Genomic DNA, 22,277 nt, shown 5'->3' with positions numbered 1-22,277 from the left:
TACAGACGGATTACGTTCTCACAGTCAGTATCATGTTGTAGTATGCACAAAAAAAGACAAGAATCTTCAAGACCTCTATCTTACAATAGCTCTCCCATTACTGATCCCATCTGCATCCTTCTTTAGGAAATTAATTATTCCAATAACTTGGTTGGATTAGGTTTGGTTTATTTATTTATTTATTTATTCGTTTATTTACAGTACAGAAGAGATATTTTTTGCTCGTGGAGAGCAGGTCTAAGCATATTTTTGCTCCTTGCATTATTTTTCTTACTAGAAGTACATTTTTTGACACTTGCCACTGTCTAACTGCAGCAAAAACAGAAGCCACTGTTGTGTGGAGGGGCAAATAAAGTTTTATTTAGAGCAAAGAAATGTAACAGAAATGCTATAGAAATCACTGAAATGACCCCTTACTTCAAACTATCATGTGAAGTCACTTGTAAATTGACATATATATGATTAGGCAAATCAGCACAACTACAGTCTATAAAAGTCACATTAGCAGCTTCTTTTCTCTAGAGATATGCAAAAAGAAAGCAGGCATTTCCAAGCCCTGGTTGAAGTCAGTCAAAAATCCAATTCTGGATATAAGAGCACTAAGAACAACATTATTGTAGACTTAATTTCCTTTGTCTCCTTTTACCACTGCCCAAGGCATTGGGCAGTGAGGATTAGCTATACCACCTCTCCAAGCTGAGGTAGGGGAGTTAACAGAAAATCTAATCTTGCTTTATAATAGCTGATTCTCATAGAGGGCAGGCTCAGTCCAAAGCTTTAAATAGACTCTGTGCACTCTTCATATTCACATTTGACAATTTATGCTGTTAGGCAATGTGTTGATGGCAACATATGGAAAACAATGTGGCTGAGGAGCAAAAGTAACATATTGGTTAAGTACCAGGAAGTTTACCACCATTTCTGTTAGTTTCATGGCCAAGGAATGGAAATGCACAGTACAACCAATGGCATTTCTGAAGTAGGAGCAATAATTAGTCCTGCTGAAAAATGTTAAAAAGGAAACATGTTAAATGTTAAAACAGGAAACACTGGTGGAAAAGAACTGAAGTTTGAGAAAGATTTAGAAATATAAAGGCACACTTATCTACAGAGTAGAAACCCTCTTTGGTGAAAGCTTAAGCCAGAGGAAGGTTTTTGCCTAAGTCCCACAGTTTAACAGCTCTTTAGTTGCATGACTGGAATAGGGAGACCTCTTGGAGCTGATATGAAGGACACCAAAAATGTGTGTCTTATTCCTCTATTCCTTCTCATTTGTGTGATTAGGGAATATTTGAAAAACAACAAGGTATTTCATTCTCATAAATCCTGAGACAGTTGTAACATCCATCACTACAACTGTACTCTCAAAAGCACCAAGAAGATAACAGAGCTGCACGAATTAAGTGTCAGTATCAAAGATATATCTCCTCAGAACTAGCATTAGTTGAATACAAGACAATGATGAGAGTGGGATGAGCTTTGATGATCTCCTAGCAAAGTGACTGAAGTTCTTCCAAAATAATTTTCCAATACTTGTTTCCTATTGATATTAGGAGGAAATAAAGTTCTTTTGTTTCCAGGAACTTGTATGTCCGATTCTAATCTTCTGCCAGGCAGCTAATAGTAACAGAGTATGATTATGATTTTGAATGGCATTGCTAGGTTTGTTATTGAAAATAAGGCTAGCTACTAATGTTCTAAAGCATTAGGAATAGATGTATGTATACTGAAGAGCTCATTTTTACAGCTCTCAGCTGAATGTAGCTCAGGATATGATGTAGATAGTGGTGTCCATGGACAAAGTATTATTAGCTCTATCCCATTCCTCTCCTCTCTCTGCCAAAATGACAATTTACAGTACTCTCAGCTAAATTAGAGGATGAAAGCAGACTTTACCATTCCTCCAAATCACTGCCACTTAGTTTGTCTAGACCACACACAACTCAGGAGTGAATGCAGTTAGCCTGACTAAATATCTGATTCCTTCTATCCTTCCTTGTCTCGATTTTCACTTGACTTTTCTGCTCAATGCTGCCTAAACCCTATATGCCAAAATCCCTGGGGCAGGAGCCATTTGGGTCAGCTCCCAAGCAGGATTCTTGGGAAATACCAAAACACAAAACTGAGAGCATCTGGATCATAATACTTTGTAAATACTGATAAATTCATTGAGGGGTCTCAAGAAGTATGCAAGTGTAACTAACATCATTCCACTAGAAGGAAAATATGAAACCAAAAAGTTATGTGCTGTTCTTGGTGCAAGGTGTTAGGACCTATGCAGAATCAGAGTTCAGCTCCTTGTGTAGACTACTGAGGAAACTGTCTCTGGAATAGCATTTACCACTGGAATTAACATCATCTTAGCCACTGTGACGTTTCTTATATTCTTCTTAAACCTCAGACTTGGCCTCTTATGAACACTATCTCCCAAAAATAAGCACAGTTTGTGTTTTCTATTTGAATTTAGCAAAACTGGCAATTTTCTGCAGCATCTTCCACCTCCATAATTTCTATATGACTGCATTACAGTCACAGTTCCCAATCCATGGTTGAGTCCCTTCTGAACCTAGATATAGATTGTTACAGTGCCCTTTGGTGTTTGACTTGGTAGATTTTGCTGGCATCAGGTACCGAAGGTTCTTCCAAAACCTGGAATTCACAGGAAGAGATTTATCCTTTTTCCACTTCACAACCCTCTTTGATGGTAAAAGAGACAGCGATTCTGGCAAGAAATTGTAGTCACTTATAGGCATATATTCAATTAATATGATCTTAGTTTTCCTTTCAACTAGAGCTTTATGTAGTCCACTCTCAAGTTCATATATGGCTGTGTCAGAAATGTAGTTTTGGCTCAGTACAATGATTAATCTTCGACTTTTATCAATGAATGAATGGATATCGTCAACAACAGCTGCAAATTAAAGATAAATGTGTTATTAAACTAAATTGAAAGGACAGGCATTGAATTGATTTCCTTTAACAATTGCGCATGTACCAGAAATGCTCCCCTTATAAAGTGACAGCAAGGAAATATCCTGCCCTTAAGAAGAGATTAATGTGCGTTACAGATCATGAGTCTGTGAAAAAGAATTCTCACAGGGCCAAAGCTTGTTCTCTGGGACAGATAAAAACCTACAGTCTCCAGCTACCTGAGACAGCTATCTGTTAGTCACATGGACTGAAGGTGACAGCAAAATTTATTCCTCCTCCAGCAAGATGTCTCTTTGTCCTTTCATAATGGATACCATTAGAGAGATTCCACACAAAGTCACCAGCAGCCGCCTGAATATTCAGTAAATCTCAGTTTACTCCTTCCTTTATTTCACTGAATCCCCAAATCTATTGCCAGTAATCCAAGGCTGAGAAGACCATCATGTGGTGACAGAATGAGTTCCAACTCTGTCTCCACAACCATGGGACAATGAGATCTACAGAGACAACAGGTCTAGAAGACAAGCCTTACAAGGACAGAGAAAGTAAACTGTAGTAGTAACACAATGAAGAGAAAACAGAGAGAAGGAGGCTGGCAAGGGTATTGAAATATACCAATGGCTCCTGTAAACAGATGGAAACAATCTGTTTTCCGTATTCACAGTGGATCAAACCAGAGAAAAGGAAATAAGCTAGAACTACTGCAAAGAAGAATCAGACTGAACACTTAGAGAAGCCTTTTTTAATACTCAAAATGGATTGGGAAAGTTGTGGTATCTCTCTTAGTTTAGAAGAACATGTCAGGAAAGGACACATGAAGAGAAGATCCTGCCTTAGGAAGGAGGGTGCCTAAGCTTATTGCTCTGAGTTTTTAACAAGGAAATCCAATTCTCCGAATAGGCCTCCAAACTAAATGGAATCCCCCAGTATCTTTTTTTAATTTTTATTTTTTTTATTTTTAAGCATCTGTAAAAGGTCATTAGTAATATAGGGAACCAAAATGCCATGTTCTCATATATATATTCTTACCCCTATAGCTCCCACTGCATTCACAACATTCTACCAACTGCGAGACTGAAGAAACAGACAAACATGCGAGTTACCCGAGGGTCTGAGTAACAGACCCATCAACTGCTCAGTGCAGTAAGCATGAGTTCAGACATAGATGCCTGCCCTCAGCAAAAGCAGAGCAAGAGTTTTTTTCCATGAAGCACATTACGTTCTCTGTGTTCTCACCCTAACTTTCTCCATGATAACTTTTTCACCTTATCTTGATTGTGTAATTAAAGGTATGTGTGCATGTATATATGCATTCGTAAAAATATATAAGATGTATAAAATGTGTTTATTCTGCCTTTGCATGCAAACACAGCCTAGATAAAATGAACATGTAGCATTTCAATGCAAACAACTTCTGCCAGATTTCCTTCTCATTGCAGATTTTTACATATTCATGAAAAGAATATGTAAAAATGTCTTAATGACAAGAATATTCACTTACCTCCTCCAGGGGAGACATCTCTCTCAAATATGCATAACTTGTACCCAAAATTTTCTTCTAGTATCATTGGTAATATCTTCAAAGCAAATTCTCTCTCTTCTTCACTAGTGGAAGCACAGTCTTTCAGATAAGACACAAAAGCATCATATTCTTTTCCATCTGGAAAGAAATCACCGATTTTTGTGTTGTTGGCAACCATTAGAAATACAGTATCTGATCCACCATTCTGGCTTACAAAATTATTGTCTCAGTATCAAAGCATCCAGAAACGTCTTCCTTATTACAGACTAGTATGCTCAACATGTCTGCAACTTGATAAGAAAGTTATATAAGCTCTATTGCCCATTTTCACAATTATTTTACCTTTCATCTAATGCTACCAAGTAGTTCTGTAGAACAGGTACTGAAAAAATACACTAGTTTATTATTTTAATGACTTAGAGTTATAAGAATATACCGTGCCTGGTCATACATTGGCCAGTAATTTATAAACATAAAATCCAAGACCTATTTAGAAACCAGGCTTACCACATTAAGCAATCTCTAATTGAAAGTTGCAACAAAACTGTCTGGATTGATACAATAACACACATAGTTTTGAATCATAAACTACACTTCTTCCCTAGCATGAATGGAAAAATAAATAACCCTGGCAGGCATAAATGACATTCACACATTACTGAGAGAACTCCAACCACTGCAGCTCATTCAAGGTATATTTAAGCAGATTTAGAGACTGAGGAGGTCTAAGGAAATCAGGTACACATACACAGCAAAGTTTTTTTCACTACAATTCTCAGAAACACAGTCACAGAGTGAAAATTATACCCAGAGTTAGGTAATTGTCAGGCTTGCTCCTTAAGTCAAGGTCCCAGCAAAGTTGCTTGGTAAAACACTGGCAGTGTACTCTCTTTAAGTGCATTTAGTGTCAAATCTATAAACACTGCAATGACCTCTACAGACAAGGAAGCATTTTAACCTCAAGCAGAAAGGCATCAGTGAGGTGAAAACAAATTTGAAAACAAATTTGACAAAAAATGGTCTGTCAGCTCCAGGGTTTTCGTCTTGCCTCCAGATAGATTACCTCTATAATTCCACACCTTTGCCAACAATTCTTCAGCTTCCGGGATGAAGAACATTGCACAATAAAACATGCTGGAACAGCAGCCAACTATGTCCCTTCCACTGTCTGTTCCAGGGGCAACTTCCTGACTGTGTTTATCTGCTTTATTACCCCAAGGTGGATAACACACTAACTTGACAATCAAGTTCTCTTTTGCATATTCCTCACTAATTCTACTTACAAAACTCCTGGACTTATTTTGCCCCTTCCTCTATGATGATTGTTTTTTAGAGCCTACCAGAAGCTATTTTTTAATCAGCACTCTCTTTCAACACCAGCATTATCCAAGTCATACCTCCAGCAGTGTCATCTCTTCTGCATATGTTCCTGTAAAATAGAACTAAGTCTACTCTGAACATCACACAGACAACTGTCATGGCTACTACAACACATGGAAGTAGTACAGCAAGAATCATTCCAGTTGTAAATAGGTGCACTGGCAGATCTCGGGTGTTTCCTGTAAAAGAGAAGCCCAGGAAATTAAGGCCTTAACAAAGAGTATTATAGGACGAGATTAATTTAGTAAATTCTCATGGCATCTTAAAATTACCCAAACTGAAATGTTTGTGTGAATCCTTTACTGCCAGTATTTCAAGTACACACGCATCCCATTAATCCTGAGATGGAGAAAAACTACAGAACATAGATTACTCTAAAAACTGGAGAATTAATCTTGCATGTCTGCACACATTCTGCACATAAATAAATGAGACGTATGTGGGATCAATACTGAGACTACAAGTCCTCAAAGATGTACGGCATCCCAGAATGGAGGATTATACTGGGTCAACCACTTTTATGATGAGTTCTCTTCAGGATTTCTATTGTCTTGTGTTATTCTTTACCCTTTTCTCAGCCCATCCATAACAGCCCTTAATGACCCATTTAATCTCTTTGCCCAAGATCTTCTTTTGCTTCTGTCTCTACCCTCTTTCAGGCTTTTTTAAAGATTTATTTTACTTTTTTCTTTTTTTTTGGTTTGTTCTATTACCCTCCCCTTTTCAATTCCAAATACAGGTTTTTAAGTATTAAACTTTTGTTAAGTCCTTTGTGAAGACATCATGTCATGTTCAATGTAGCCTGTATTTCATTTGTTTTATTATACACTACATCTTTTAAGATCAACTAGTCTACTTTCACACTTGCAGAATTAAATATTTCCTCTCAATAAACCTCGAAAAGATCTAAGAGAGATGGAAAACAAGCAGAGAATGCCAATTTGCCATGAATCTCCAAGCTGTATGGACTATAAATGTGAAGTTTTATTTCAAAGCAGAGCTCAGCTTTCCAAAGCTAGAAAGATAGAGTCCCTGACTGTATCCTTCTGAGAAATTATCAACCAGAATGTGTGAGGCATTAACAGGAATATCAAAGACTACCCTTTCCATGAAAGAAGAGAGGAAAAAAAAAAAAAAAAAAAGAAAGAAAAAAAAAGAGCTGTTTAATAAACAAAGTGGCCCAAATAACAGGCTTTGGGCTGCACTGAGGTTTGCATAGTCAACACCAATGATCCCACCAATGTGATGTGCTGGAGAGTACGGGGATGTTTTATCATGGAATCTAACAAACTGCTGCAAAGGGATCTGTCAGTCAGAGCTTAGCTCAGCCTCCCCCACCTGTATCCACACCATCATCAGTTTAACTGTGGAGCCCTCACACAGCTGATGTAGCAGAAGGAGCAGCAATCCCCACTGCCCATCTCAGAGCATAAGGAATCACCCAAAGAGCTTATTAAATCAAACCCCAGAAGAACCAGGGTCTTTACCAGTACACACACATATCTGGATCAGTACCCTGCTTCCTCTGTTGAGAGGCAGGCATGATTAGTAATTAAAAATGAGAAGTGTGGTTCATACTGTACCTTTCTTCAGTTTCACTATTTTTATTTGCATTGCTTCATCAGCTTGAAGCTTGCAGGTGAAATTGTGATGCAAGTCCTCATCTCTTACTTTTTTAATCCGTAGTAGCCTTGTGACATAAAACTTGTTTCCCAAACTGCAACAAGGAATGGTGTTAGCAACACTATCTGCATAGAAATCTACAATAAGTTGAGAAGCAGATTTTGAGGAAAAATGTGTAGAAGAACCTCAGACATTTTAATGAGTTTGCAGTCCACAAAATGTAGGAATTGATCACATACAACAGAAGTTCAGTATTTTCTGGAAACCTACTGTAATTTTTTGAGTTCTTCTTCACATATCGAAAGGTCATTCTTGGGGATATCTGAGCATTTTTCTGGAAATGTTTCATTAATCAACCAGTAAAGGCTGGCATCTTCTCGCATATCATAACCCAAGAAACCTGTGCAATTGAGTATCTCTTCTTTACCTACACAAAGCATAACATAAGAAGATGTAGTCAAAAGTGGCATTCATGTTCACAATGCAATAAAATGTCAGCTTTCCAGGTTTCATATCCAAGCAGCTGTGTTCCCTTGTGGGCTTAGTAGCCCCTTTCATATGTGTGCCATGGCTTTGGCAACCACGTACAGGGCTCTGTTGCACTCCACTGCAGAGGGAGAATCATCCACTCTTTTATCTCAGATTAACTGTAACAGCCAAAAAAGTTTAAATAGGCCAAAGCATTTCAGACTTCAGAGAACAAACCTGTGTGCTGCCAGCAGAAAACAGGAGAGTGCCACCCATCACCAGTGCCCCAGGGGCATGTAAAAGTAAGTAACTGGTAAGGGGAATTATAACCAATTGATGATGACAGCTAAACTGTATATTACAATGTCAGAAGGAACAAAACCTGCTAGCACCCGTGCTGACATCTCACAGAGAAATTTTCATCCCAGCACCACACTTGGAAATCAGCATAATCCTGAATGCATGAATAATTTATTAATCCAGTCAGCTACTCTGTACCACTCCAAAACACTATTTGGAAGAGTAAAGAACCACGCCTTAGATTCTAGTTAATTATAAGAGCAAAAGTAAAAAGACAACAGTGCACATGGGAAAAGGCAAAGGGAAAGGTCTGGAGCTGTGGAGTGCGAAATCTGATGATCTGCAAGACATTTAAATTTAAACATTGTCATGGAAAGCTTGTCCTGAGGTTAGCTACAACATTACATCACCATTTCTAGGTTATGCCAGCACCGTTTCCAGGGAACACATCCAGAACACATTTCAGAAAACCCCAAAAGCCACACACTAGTTCTTGTTCAGGACACTATGCACAGACGCTTTCCAGTAAGTAAGCCTGTCCAGGAATACTCTGAGAACATACACTATAAATGGACTTCTCATGATTTAACAGAGTGGATGCTTCCAGTGAAACTGCTTAAGAATCTTTAAAGCAAGGTTGAGCTGAAAATGTGGCACCCTTAGATTTAGACCTTACAAATCCAAATCACAATTACACAGATTGAAACATAGAAACTTTTTTTTTTTTTTTTTTTCAATGAAATCCTATAGAGGATTTCCATGAAAGGTTTGAAAGTCCAAAATTCCCTTCTCTCTCCACCATGCCATCAGTATAATCAGCCATCAGGTAGTTCAATGATCTTATCAAATGATCTGATCAAAGCAAATAAGATGTAGAAGACTTATGGTTCATAATCATTTGATACTAAACCATGTTTCCTTGTAAGGGTTGGGACGAGCAGAGTAAGTGATAAGAACTGTGTAGGAACAGCACCCTGGGAGACTGGGAGACATAAGGCAATACAGAATTGGAGTGTTGGCATTAGAAAAAGGACCTACTAGCTGGTCTTTGTGGGGTAGAAAGTAAGCCAACATCTGGTGTCTTAGCTGAGCAAATGAGATACACATATCAGCCACAGAGGTGGTGAATATGTGTTTGCTGAATTATGCAAGGGAAGACTAGGTAATCAAATTGGAGAATCCCTCACACAGGAGAGCAAAAATACAGGTGAAGTTATATTCTTAAGAATTATATACAGCCTTGTGGATGCTTTGTGGTCAAAATCCTGGATAGTTTTCAACACTGTGTGAATCCTGCAGACCATGTTATCTAATATTTTCCCAGATAAGAGGACAGTCATATTTTTTGCTTTTGACAATACAACAGATTCTTTGAAGCAGTAACAGATCTGCATGCTTGCATTGCCAGGACTGTCATCCCTCATGTTTTTCATTTCTCTGCAGAATGATGTCCTTGACTGCATCAAATATTAAAGAGATTACTTATTATTGTTGCTCACTGGACAAACCAGACATCTTTCACACATCATTCTGTGTGGTTTGCTGTCTAAAAAGGGAAGTCGTGGTTTATCATCACTTTCACTTTCTCTTGCTGGTCATAACAACAACCTAATCTTTGGCCTCTGTAATGGTGAATTTAATGTATATCAATCATGGAATCCACTAAAAAAATCATAACCAGATGTGAAGATGGATCAGATCCGGAAGGGTACACAGACAATTAGTTCAATCAGTCTTAACCAGACAATCAACTATAAAGAGATCTGAACAAAATCATATATACATTCAGCTAAAATAAAGATTCTTGAACAAATTTGATACCTATTTCTGTTTCAATTTCTTCATCGCGTCCAACTATCTCCAAAGTGACAGCCTCTGGTGCATCTAAAAAAAACAACAACAACAACAAAAAAAGAATTACTGATATTGAAGTAACAGCTTTCTTAAATTCTACCACAGTAAAAATGACACATTTGCATTATTTCTAAAACAAACCACATAGATTCCATTTGATTCAAGGAAGAATATCTGGACCTGTCATTACCAAGCACTTTAAAAAGCAGTATGTCCTGTTGAATTTTTTGCACGTGCATACATATCTGTATATGTACACAGTTTGCAATGGTTGGAAAGGCTCTCTCACAAAACTCTTAGTAGGTTTGTCTGACCTGTAGCAACCAATTTTGAAAAGAATAACAATTTCAGGGAAGACATACTAAATACATTTTTCCAGATTGGAAATGTGTAATGTAAACTTCTGCTTTTTATTTTTAAATTATTACAAAATAGATCAGATTTCCTGATCTGATCACCTTTATATATTTATTTATTTATCAAATAACTGTAATCAGGAAATAATGAACCATATCCATAAACAAATAAGTTTAGCAGGGATTTTTTTCCATAGTAAGGAGAACCAAAAGCATGCTTCAAAGTTTTCAGAAAGTTTTCTTACCTTCTTCTACTACCAGCTTAATTGTACTTGTGCTGTGGTATATCCTTCCATTATGACTGATCAAAATTTTACAGGTATATATACCAGAGTGCTGAACTGTTAAGGTTTTAAAATCCAGTTCCCGTTCTGTTTCGTTTTCATAGTTCTTACAGTCCTACATCAATAAATCCAGAAAATATTATTCTGTAGCAAAGATATATTCAAAACCTTAAAAAAGACAAACATTATTTTTGAAATGAAAACCATCACTCTTTTATTTTCTCAACCACATTTACCAAAAGGAGTTGGGGCCCAGTGTTCAGTCACGGTCATTTAAACACAGTCTCTGAATATTCAACCCACTAAAAGTTGAGAGCACTGTAATATGGTTCTGGTCTGAATTACCTTAGATTAAGAAGGGAAATGGTCACTGGTGGGATCAGGGCATGAACATTTCCTCGATGTATACATTTATTACCAAGCTCTTGTACAAAAGGCATGTGTTACCATCCTTCTTTTACCTCAGCTTCAAGTGTAATATGAAAGCTTTCAAAAATTTCACCCAATCAAAAACCCAAGGCTATTTAAGTCTAAGAATGGCTGTTTCACCTGTCTCATACAATATTAGTCATAAAAGTATTAGGCATCAATACAGTCAGCCATGAGAGAAGTCAGTCCAAGGCACGCCCCTTTACTGAGGAAAACACATCCATCAATGGTCTTGCTCTCTCAAGGACAAGGAAGGAGGGTTGTGTCAGGCAGAATACAGATGCCAGTACTTAAGACACCAAAATCCTTTTCCGAAGCTGATTCAACATGTACATGAAGGAATGGTGTGTGTTACTCCAAGCAGGACACACGGAGAGGAATAAGGAGCACTGCTCAACGTGGTGAGTAGGGACAGGGTAGAAGAAACCTAGTCAGGGTGCTTAATCCAATGGCTGAGCACACCAACACTCAACAGTTACAAAAGCTTATACAGCTATTGTCTATGCCCTGGCAAAAACTGGTCCAAAGACCAATGATTCGCCTAAACTGAACAGAACTAGATCTGCTACATTTTGGAAAAAATGTTCAGAAATGGCAAAATTTAAAAGTTTTTCAATTACTTTACAAGCACATGCCAACTGTAAAAGAAATATCTTGGCACTTAATTTAATGTCAGAATAATATATACATTAACAAAGTAGCTAAATCAGCCAACAGATGTGCACATCAGATCTATTACCATTCCAAACTAATAGTAATTTCTGACTGCAAGTTCATTTTTCTAACAAATCTGAGAGCAGATAAAAACTTTCTTCTCTGTATATGTCTAAAGGCTTTTTTCACCAAAAACATGAGAAATTAAAGTGTTATAAGATTTGTAGATGCTTCTAAAATCTTTAAAATTCATTTTTCCCGCAGATGTTTTTGATCTACAGCCAATGATTTGAGCGATTACCTTGTACCATGTTACGCTGTCATTTTCATTGACAGACAAATCACTGCATTTCAGTGAATGACCTGTTCCAGCATTCTGAATTTCGGTTGTCAAATGATTTTTGTTGAAACAGCTGCTTTTATTCCTTTTAAGGACATTCAAGGTCCACTTCTGAATTGTGAAATTTTGTCTTCCATTGCTATGAAAAAAAACATTTGTAAAACACCTGTGTTAGAAGCTTTTTAAAGGAATGTAGCTCAGTGAGCTATACAGCAAAAGAAAAACAAGTTATTTAATACATCTGATTATTTACATTCCCCTTCACTGCTTTTCCAATTCCAAATGCATTATTTCTCACAATGAAATAGGTTATCCAAACTAAATCATCTATCACAAAACACTTGACAATAAAATTATATCTATGAAATATGACAATATATTCCATATCTACCAGAACAAAAATTTAACTATCTGTGACATCATATATAGTTACAAGTGAGAACAAAAGAGTTTTAGTAGCTTAAATCAGCCTGTGATCTAGCAGGTTTAATCTCTTATGCTAAGGTTTAAAGCAGTAACTAAGAAATATATACTTTAAACATAAAAAAATAAAACAGGCTACTGTGTTATTGTTCAGAAAGTCACATTTTTAATAGTTTGATGCTGTGTAGATAATCACCAATATTTTGGAAATATTTCCAAACTATGCAATTCTCATGAATTAGTTAATCGCTTCTGGATTCAAGCATGATACTTCTGGATTCAAAGTTGACACTAAGATGAGTGGTGCAGTCGATACAACCGAAGGAAGGGATGCCATCCAAAGGAACCTGGACAAGCCCGAGAACTGGGCCCACATGGACCTAATGAGGTTCAACAAGTTAAAGTGCAAGGTGCTGCACCTGATTTGGGGCAATTCCAGGCATGAGTACAGACTGGGAGGAGAACGCATTGAGAGAAGCCCTGCAGATAAAGACTTGGAGGTTCTCATGGACAAAAAGCTTGACATGAGTTGGCAGTGCTTGCTTGCAGCCCAGAAGGCCAATTTTGTCCTGGGCTGCATCACCAGAAGAGTGGCCAGCAGGGTGAGGAAGGTGATTGTGACCCTCTGCTCTGCCCTTGTGAGGCCCCACTTGGAGTACTGCGTTCAGGTTTGGGGCCCCCAGCACAAGAAGGATGTGAACCTGTTAGAACAGGTCCAGAGGAGGGCCACAAGATTGATCAGAGGGCTGGAGCACCTCTCATGTGAAGAAAGGCTGAGAGAGCTGGGGATGTTCAGCCTGAAGAAGAGAAGGTTCAGGAGTGGCTTCACTGTGTCTTTTCAGTGCTTAAAGGGGGGGTTATAAAAAAAAGATGGAGAGCAACATTTTTCTTGGGCAGACAATGACAGGATGAGGGGGAATGGCTTTAAACTAAAAGAGAGGAGATTTAGATTAGATTTTAGGAGGAAATTCTTCATTCAGAGGGTAGTGAGGCACTGGCACAGGTTGCCCAGAGAAGCTGTGGATGCCCCATCCCTGGAGGTGTTCAAGGCCAGGTTGGATGAGGCCCTGAGCAACCTGATCTAGTGTATGGCATCCATATCAGTATGGGAACTAGATGATCTTTAAGAATCCTCCCAACCCAAGGTGTTCTATGATTCTATGTCTGCCCAAGAAGTCATGTTGGAAGGGATTAATCTCTTTTTCTCTCATTCTCTACTAATCAGAGGTCTACAGTTTAATGGCCACCCCAGGTTGATGGAAAAGCCATGAACTCTTTCTTCTAGAACATGTTTATCACATCCCGTATCTATAAAAAGTCAGGTGAATATGCTCCAAAAAGGCCTCTTCTGACTCTCTAGAAGCTGTATGTGATCATTCAGGTATCTAATATTTTCTATCCACATATTTCCCTAATGACTCAGATTATAGCTGTGAGTTATTTTATTGCTGGATATGTCCAAATACATGGCTACAAAGGGAAAAGAACCTGAAAGAGTTTGGGCTTAAATCTGGTGAAGTTAGTCTCACTTTGGCAAAGTTAGGGCTTAAGAGAAAGTAATTTTTCTACCTGTAAATTAATGGGCGAGATTTTACAATTAATGCTCAGCTCTCATTTTTACTGAACAAACAGGGTCTGACAAAGCAAAAGTAGTAATCACAGAACACTTCCTTCTGGTGTCAGACATGTCTTCATAAATACGTTTGAATCTTCCTGCCTCCAAGAAAAAAAAAGGAATTGCTCCCAGGGGAACTGAAACAAGCAAAGAACTATTTCACTGAAAATGGCTAAGGGACAAAGAGGTTGAAATGGAGGAACAAGTCAGACAAGTGTATCGGCTTTCACACCATTGTCCTGTGGTACACCTTTTACTGTTAAAAGAGTAAGAAGAACCATTAAAACATCACTTATATGATGAATTTAGCTTGAGATTTCTTTTTTTTTTCCCTTATGAACTCCCCAAAACAGAATTACTTTGCTCACCCTCTTCACATTGCAGTCCTTTTTCAGCCTGCAGATTCTTATTCTCCTTACTCACTTGAGGTATTCATTATTCATAGTTGCAATTGACTAAATCTAAACATGGTGGTTTGGTTTCTTAATCAGTTAACTGCGGTGTCATAAACAGGAAAAACCTTATCAGAACATTTCCATCAGAGATGTAGTCACAGCGGGTGGAGTCCTTCTCATCTGTTCTTCAACTTCACATTTACACATTTAAATCAGACCTACACACCACAGTCAGCAGTGGGATAACACTCGGTAACCTCTCAGAGTGCAGTTTACATGACCTATTTTACAAGTTTGTTTTAGGACAAGATAATCTGATAGTCAGGGAGACTTCTCTCTCTATGACAATAAAGGCACCTAAGGTAAATAGCTAAGGTGTAGTCATAAATATTAGTTCCAATGAATTTCACCAAGTCTGTGTGCTCTTTTAGACACCACACTTGTATCTGAATAGTGCTGGAGATGCTATTATGGATCTGGCCATAAAATAAATATAAGTCTAGTACCTAGATTCAGCAAATGGAAGAAAATGATCAATAAAGTCATATGTTCTCCTCAGCACCATCACTCCATAGAGGCTTTTTTCTGTCGTTATTTTAGTGAAATAACTTCAACAAATACGGGGATTTCAGCCAAAGTGGATCATGATATTCTAGCTGATGAGACAAACTCTGGCAAGGACCAACTCTCTGGAAGGTGGCAAAAACATAGTTATGCAAAACTGAGATGAATTTGGCTTATATAATTTCTACTTGTCTGCAATATTCATGATTTTCTACACCACCAACAAAAAAATGCATTAAATTGTATTGCTTAAACTGCTAGTGTCTGAGCTGTTATATTCCTGTCTTGATCTTCACTTGCTGCAATTCTTCAGTGATACTTTTGGGGCTACAAAACTGGCTGCTGGCTTAACAGCCTTTCAACTTCACTCATAAAACCCACCAAGAAGGAACAACAGAAAATAGCTTGACTCAGGAGATTATACAAGGAAGTGAAAGCTCTTAGAGCATATAATCTGAGTTTACCGTAAAGACTGCACACATATTCTGCCATCCCTTAGTTATTTCACTGCACAAACCCAGTGCTGTATTTCTATCTACATCAAGAAAGTGACAATCTGCCTTCCAGTGCACAATATTATTGTCCTCTCTATTTCAAGTTCAAAAATACAGAGCAACAACATTTTCAATTTCACAAATACAGAGCAACAAGATGACCTGCTTTTTTTTTGGTTGGTTGGTGGGGTTTTTTTGTTGTTTTTTTTTGGTTGTTTTTTTTTTTTTGGACAACCACAGGATATAGGTTATGAAAACCCATATAAATTAGAAATCCTGCCAAATATGTGTGACACAGTTTTTCTTCTTACCACTCCCACACCAAATACATATGAAATCCTTCATTTTAAAGATATTTTGCTGAACACGCACACACTCAGGCTTTCAGGTGAAATCTATTCATTCCTGAAATAATGGCTAAAGTCTACTCTACTAAGAAACATGAAAACACATCATTGTATGCATCTTTGGCTATATATGCTATGTCTCAGTGAAACACTTCTACTTTAACTGGAAAAATTCTTATTCTTCTTTAGGTCAAAAATAAAAATAAGTGGATAATACACTATACATCGTTACATGATTTTCACCTCTTTCTTGTTGCACATTGTCAGTTACAACATAGCAGGAAAAAATAGTTTGCAAAATCTGTCAGTGCTATGTTGTCATACACTTCCTGAAAATCTGCAGTAAATTGGATTGACACTTTGTTCACTAAAACTGCCTGAGCAGCTAAAAAAATAATTTCCTATATTGTTTACAAATTATCATATATAAATTAAATACTTGAAAATAAAATATATAAACAACACTATCTTAGAATGTCTACTTTAAAAGAAAAGCCTATTATTAATGCTCTGAAACAAAACAAACTCCATTCTGTCAGTCTAACTAAGTCTTAAACCAATTCATTAGTCCACAATATTTTCCTCTCCATAGAGACTAATAGATGTCCTCCTTCACTGCAGGAAACTGATTCTGCAAATAATCTTCTATATTTGCTGAAATGTAACAGCTTTAATATGTTTGCAAACAGTGGGAACCAACAGATAAAATAATCCCCAAGATCCCATGAAAAACCCTAGGGAAATAAATAAATAATAAATAAATAAATAAATGCATATTGTTCCAATGGCCTTCATTCTGCATTCTGATTCCAATATATTTTATTTCAGAAACTTTTATCTTAATAAAAGTCCCTTTTTTCAAAACGTAATTTTATAAGATAGTATCATAATATAGCATCTTAGAAAATGAAAATAGTTTCATAACTGGAAATCAAAACTCTTAGTTGCATATGAATACTTTGATAAAATCAAAAACTTTCTTTTTTCTGTTTCTTGCTTAGATGAATCAGCAAATCCAAACATTTCACAAAGGATCAGATATTTTTGTGTTTTCTAACAACTAATCATTTCAAGAAATTTATCCTAATAATTTTACTTGGGGTCTTTTCCCTCATCTTCTTCTAAATATAAGACTTTTTCCCTCAATATTGAGTTTATATTTTTATCATACTAGTTTTATATAGTTCTTGTAATTTGCTGTAAATTTACTACCATTATTCCAAATTCTCAAAAAAAAAAAATCACAAAAGCACAAGAATTAAGGTTAGGATTATCACAGCTTTCCTCTGTTGTGTCTTTTTTTAGACTTGTTATGACAACCTCCTTTTGCAGCCTGGTGATCCTTGCTTCATGCCAGAGCATGCATTTTGTCCTGTTATTTAGGTGCTGGCAGCAGAGTGAATTTTTAGGTTTAATAACTTTTTGTCACCATATTTGGTGAAGTCACTATATGGATGACTGCTCAAGGCCGTCAATGAAGTAATAAAGCATTAAAGCCAAGTTCAGACTTCATATGAAAAGTATAGGTCCATGACAACCCACAAGCCTATGTCAGGTATTATCTAACCCCGAAGTACCACAGCCAGGCAGCTGGCTTCACCTCTGCTAATTTAGACAGATATCTGTACCCAATAATATGCTAAATCTGTACTACATTGCAGAACAAAGCGGCCAGACTACCGTAGTCATGACCCCTAAGGCCAATTCTGTTAATATCACATTCAACATACATTAGGAAATTTTTCCTCAAGCTTTCTTTACTAATTGGAGAAAGACTGACCTGCCATTAATAAGAAATCACATACATCCAAGTGAAATATTCATGTGTGCCTTAGCTCTACCTGTAGGCTTTTCTTTTATAGCATTCAGCATTTCAGATATGGTGACTCATTATTTTTTAAAATAAAATCAATATAACAATAAAGATGCATGGAAAAATACAACATGAGGTTTTCAGCTTCCAACTTGAATATTAACTAGGTAACAGGTTAACAATTAAAGTCTAACTTAAAACTATATACTATCAAAATTGTGTATGCAATGTTGCTGGAGAAGTGTGGATAGCATTTTACAGTATATGAAGCCCCATAACAGCCAATAACCTTTATGAAACAGGCGAGAACCTTAAAAATATTACCTCAAGAAAAGCACAAATCATTACATGAAAAATCTTTTGTTTAAAATAAATTGTTACTTCAAATGTAAATCCTGAATTACAGTTGTGGTGCAAGTTAGTCATAAAAACTTCATAAAACAAAAATTTGATCTAGTCCTTCTGTCATTCCTCATGATCAAATGAGGAATACCACCATCAGTTGAAGCCCACCCTTATTTTCGCTTTTGCTCCGTGATGTTCTATGATGGTAAGGAATCAAATAAAATGATTTAATGTGTTCTTTGAACAGCTCCAAGAATGTCAGGCTGTGCAAAGAAACCAGAGTTCAGCTATGTCACCATTACCTTACTACATTTGATTTACTTGGCAGGCCCCAGAGAGTGAATTCCACTCAACAAAGTAAGGAAGAACAGGTCTGGTTGAGAGGACAAGCAAATGTTTCCTTCTACTTGGCCATTGACAGGATTGCCTATCTCTCATTGTGCTTAGAGAATCAGCCATGAAACAGCAGAAACGCTACCTGTTTTATCAAAAGTTTACAGAACCTTTAAAAGGCTGTATTGGCCTGTAGTAATACGTATGTATTACGGGTCTGTCTGGGTGGTTATTGTGAAATGATGTGGAAAGTGACACCATAAATAATGTAGTTCCCTGAGCTTCGTTTTTATAAGTGCCATGAACAAGACAAAGGCCACCTTTATAGACAACTTTAAGGGCAGCATGTTGTTCATCCACTTCCTGTGTACCCACCTGTGAATGACAGAGTAATTCCCAGAGTCACTGAGTTCAGCTGGCCAAAACTCCAGAAAATTCATTTGGAAAATAATTCTCTGTGTTTCCTTTATCAGCTTCTGCCTTCCAGCATTTTCTTTGTACCAGTTTATTTTGTATCCTTCTGTCTCAAAACGCAGCATTGACTCAGGAAAACAAAGGAAAAAATATTCCCCTTCTAGTACATCAATGGACGCTCGAAGGGGACACAGCTTCTCTTCAGAAACAAACAAACAAACAAACAAACAAAAAAGGCTCAATACTCTTTCATAAAATGCCATTAGCCTGACTTTAAAGTGACTTGCTGTGTAGCAGGTCTTTTATATAAAATGACTTTTAGCAGCAAAATGTATTTCAGTCTGAGAACTCAGTTGTCCAAGTTTTCATTCTACCTTACCCAAGCAAAACTAGAAGGTATAGAAAGATAAAAAATGGACATTTTGCTAAGATTTTTTTTCATGTGGGTCCACAAGTGTACAAATCCAATGAGCACAGTCAGTAGAACTTTGTAAAAAAGCAGCTGTCACAAATGAAAGGGGGAAAGAACATGCATTGACTTGACAAAGGTGGCTAATCCTCAGAACTGATCAACTGTCATAAAAGCAGAGATCCTATGAATTAATGTGTACGTTTTCTTCTTAATTAAAACTAAATTGTTACATGGTAAGATTTCTTAAAAACTTCATATATCTTTAGAAAATTTCCCTTGGAACAAGGTTCTATATGAAAAATTTAGCCTCAAAGTCTGCTTTTTAAGTCTAACTTTCTAAATGCACCTTTACTTGTGGAAGTCATATAAAATACAGAAAAGGAAACATGGTCTAGTGCAAATATTCAAGAACAAAATAAGCCTTCAGTCTCTGTCCTAGAGATTATCTCTGTTTAGCAACCATTCTGACTACACTTCTGAATGTCATAAAAAGATTTGTGATCACTCTTTTTCTTGCTGTGGCTCTCTGTACAGCCATGCTCCAATACAACATAATCAGGTGTTTCCACATAGCAACTTGGTTCTATGTATTTAATAATTTTGTTACTTTGGACCAAATTTTCAAAGTCTGGAACTGGTCTGAAATTGGAAAACCTTAAAGATTTTGTTCATAGATGAGAAATACAAAAGTTTCACCACTCTGCACAACTGTCAAGAAGGTGTCGTATATTTGGCAAATATTTTAAAGGTTCTATGGTTGAAATGGGGATTTATACTTACCTGTGGCAGATTCAGTGATAAACATTACTAAAAATATCATCAGAGACATTTTCTTGAGTTAATTCTCACTTCTTCTCCAGAAAAAGTGATTTTTTTCTTGGTTCTGAAAGCCTAAGAAAAACAGATTCACATATCATCACAAGTGCAATGAAATAGACCACTTTGAGCACTGAGAGCAGTGTTACTAATGCCTGTTACTGAAGGAGGTTTTCCAACTGGGAAGTTACTCATTTTTATTGTACCAGGTATTTTCATGTGTCAGGCAACATATTTTCATGTGTCAGGCAACATATCTATATTTTCTTTGGAAAGTTCTATTTCAAACTCAGAAATCAATGCATGGTCTTCTCCCTCCATTTTCATGCTCACTAGAGGCCTTTTGTACTCCTGAGTAAACTGGCAATCGTATAGAAGCATCTAGACTTAGATCCCAAGTGAACGCCTACCAGTGAGCAGGACAGTGCTTATTTATTTATTTATTAATAATAAATTTAATTTTTTCTCCACAAACGGTACTACCTTTGCAGGACTGGACTTTAAAGAAACACAGCTAGTAGAATTTTCCCTTGCATTTCAGGAGAACAGCACAATGTTGATGGGTCAGACGTCTTGGTGTATGATTTTATCCTGTTGGAAAACAACGAGGTTTACAATTTTGCCTCACATTTTCTATTAATTTCTGCTGAACACGAAAGTACCAGCTGAGATTGCCAATGTTTCCATCTAGGATAAGAAGATAAATAAACTAATTTTCAATTGTTCTTTCAAAGACAAACGCAAAACTTTACTAAATAAAACTAGTGTGGAGTATCTCTTCTGAGATTTCTCTGAACAGCAGGTTAACAACCAAGTGCAGAGCCAAACCTAAAACCATGCCTCAGTTTTGCTAACAAGACAGACAGCTTAGATGCATGATAACTTGAGTTCAGCCAAGACAGATGTCCTTACTCAGACACCTATCTGAACGTGAATACACAAATAGGACACACACTTAAAAGAGAGATTTCACAGAGAGCTGTTCAAAGTAATCTTTTTTAGCATTCTCTTTCTTTGGTTTTACTACATAAAACTTGCAATTTGAGAAAACATACTTACTGTTGAAAGACACCTGCCTGAGACTTATGATTAGAAACTACCTATGATATAAAACAGCAGTAGGCTGAAGTAGGCTATTGCATTTCAAGCAATATTCCGGAATGACAGCAAGACGTGTGGCTGCTCCCCCTCTTTTATTGTTCTCTCCAATTCATTACAAGTGTGCCACCATCCTATAAATCACTGTAACAAGTTGAAAGAACTGTTTCACATCCCCTTTTTTCAGACTGACTGGTAGACAGATCCCGGTTTAGAAAGCAGCTAAAGAAGCAACTTTAAGGGACCATACATTAAACTCCTCAAACCTGGTTTCAGTTCCCTTCTGCACATGGAGATTCAAACTGCTATACTTTACAGGGAAAGAAAGCCCTCTGTCTCTATTTTCATTTCTTGAATTTACTTTTCATTTTTCACCCTAGCACATCCAGAAGAAATACAACTGCTACAGACCATGAAACTACGATCCACTACATAAGGATAAAATTACATATCATCAGATGTTAATTCTAAATCCCATTCCTTGTTGGCACATCACATCAGCACAAAATAGATATTTCGGTGAATGGAAAGCAAAGCCCTTGATTCTTTGAACAGGGATTAAAGAACAAAGTCTTATGCAAGCTACTTAGTGATAGCCAGGTTTGAGATTGGTGGGTACAAATAAGCAAGTAAAACACACAGCCTTAGTCTTACTCTCACACTGCTATTGAACCTGATCAATTTGTTTGAAATTGTTCTACTCCAATTGTTCTACTAGCAGTATTTACATTTGAGCAATATGGTTTGTGGTATTCTTTAATGAAATACCAGGAGGGGAAAAAGCAAACAAACAAACAAAAAAATATATATATATAGTTTTTGGTGAAATTCAACTACTTTAAAGATATTCTTCAAGGACTGGAATAAAATCTTTTATTTTCAAAAAGAAATGGGGAGATAATTTAAAAGGCAAAGATTCTGTCTCTGAAGGAATACAAAAATATTCAATGGACAAAATGCTAAGGCAATAGCAGCGAATGACAGTTTCAAAGACAAAGGTAAATTTAGAGTTGTCTATTAGTTGTCTAAAGTGACAATAGCTTTAAGCATGTTTTTCAAATTTCATA

The 22,277-nt window shown here is 36.8% G+C and overlaps 2 protein-coding genes across 2 annotated transcripts in view; both read right to left on the bottom strand.

The window, feature by feature from the left end:
- Nucleotides 1-151: 151 nt before the first annotated feature.
- IL18R1 (interleukin 18 receptor 1) lies at nucleotides 152-21,353 on the bottom strand. The gene is made up of 12 exons (XM_035316267.1): nucleotides 21,247-21,353; nucleotides 21,172-21,200; nucleotides 20,077-20,147; nucleotides 18,846-19,083; nucleotides 12,103-12,280; nucleotides 10,680-10,833; nucleotides 10,046-10,108; nucleotides 7,727-7,883; nucleotides 7,417-7,550; nucleotides 5,851-6,012; nucleotides 4,433-4,591; nucleotides 152-2,911 (listed from the first exon to the last, which is right to left on the bottom strand). Exons 3-12 carry the CDS (start codon nucleotides 20,123-20,125, stop codon nucleotides 2,511-2,513), a joined length of 1,695 nt encoding a protein of 564 aa, XP_035172158.1. The 5' UTR covers nucleotides 20,126-20,147; nucleotides 21,172-21,200; nucleotides 21,247-21,353; the 3' UTR covers nucleotides 152-2,510.
- IL1RL1 (interleukin 1 receptor like 1) overlaps nucleotides 21,263-22,277 on the bottom strand; it is a 30,791-nt gene continuing 29,776 nt past the window's right edge. Inside the window, exon 16 of the mRNA XM_035316335.1 lies at nucleotides 21,263-21,354. The gene's annotated coding sequence lies outside the window, so the exon portion shown is untranslated. The remainder of the gene's footprint in view (nucleotides 21,355-22,277) is intronic.

The sequence above is a fragment of the Oxyura jamaicensis genome, chromosome 1 (assembly GCF_011077185.1).
Source record: "Oxyura jamaicensis isolate SHBP4307 breed ruddy duck chromosome 1, BPBGC_Ojam_1.0, whole genome shotgun sequence".
Lineage (NCBI taxonomy): Eukaryota > Metazoa > Chordata > Aves > Anseriformes > Anatidae > Oxyura > Oxyura jamaicensis.
This window is presented reverse-complemented; position numbering and strand designations above follow the sequence as displayed.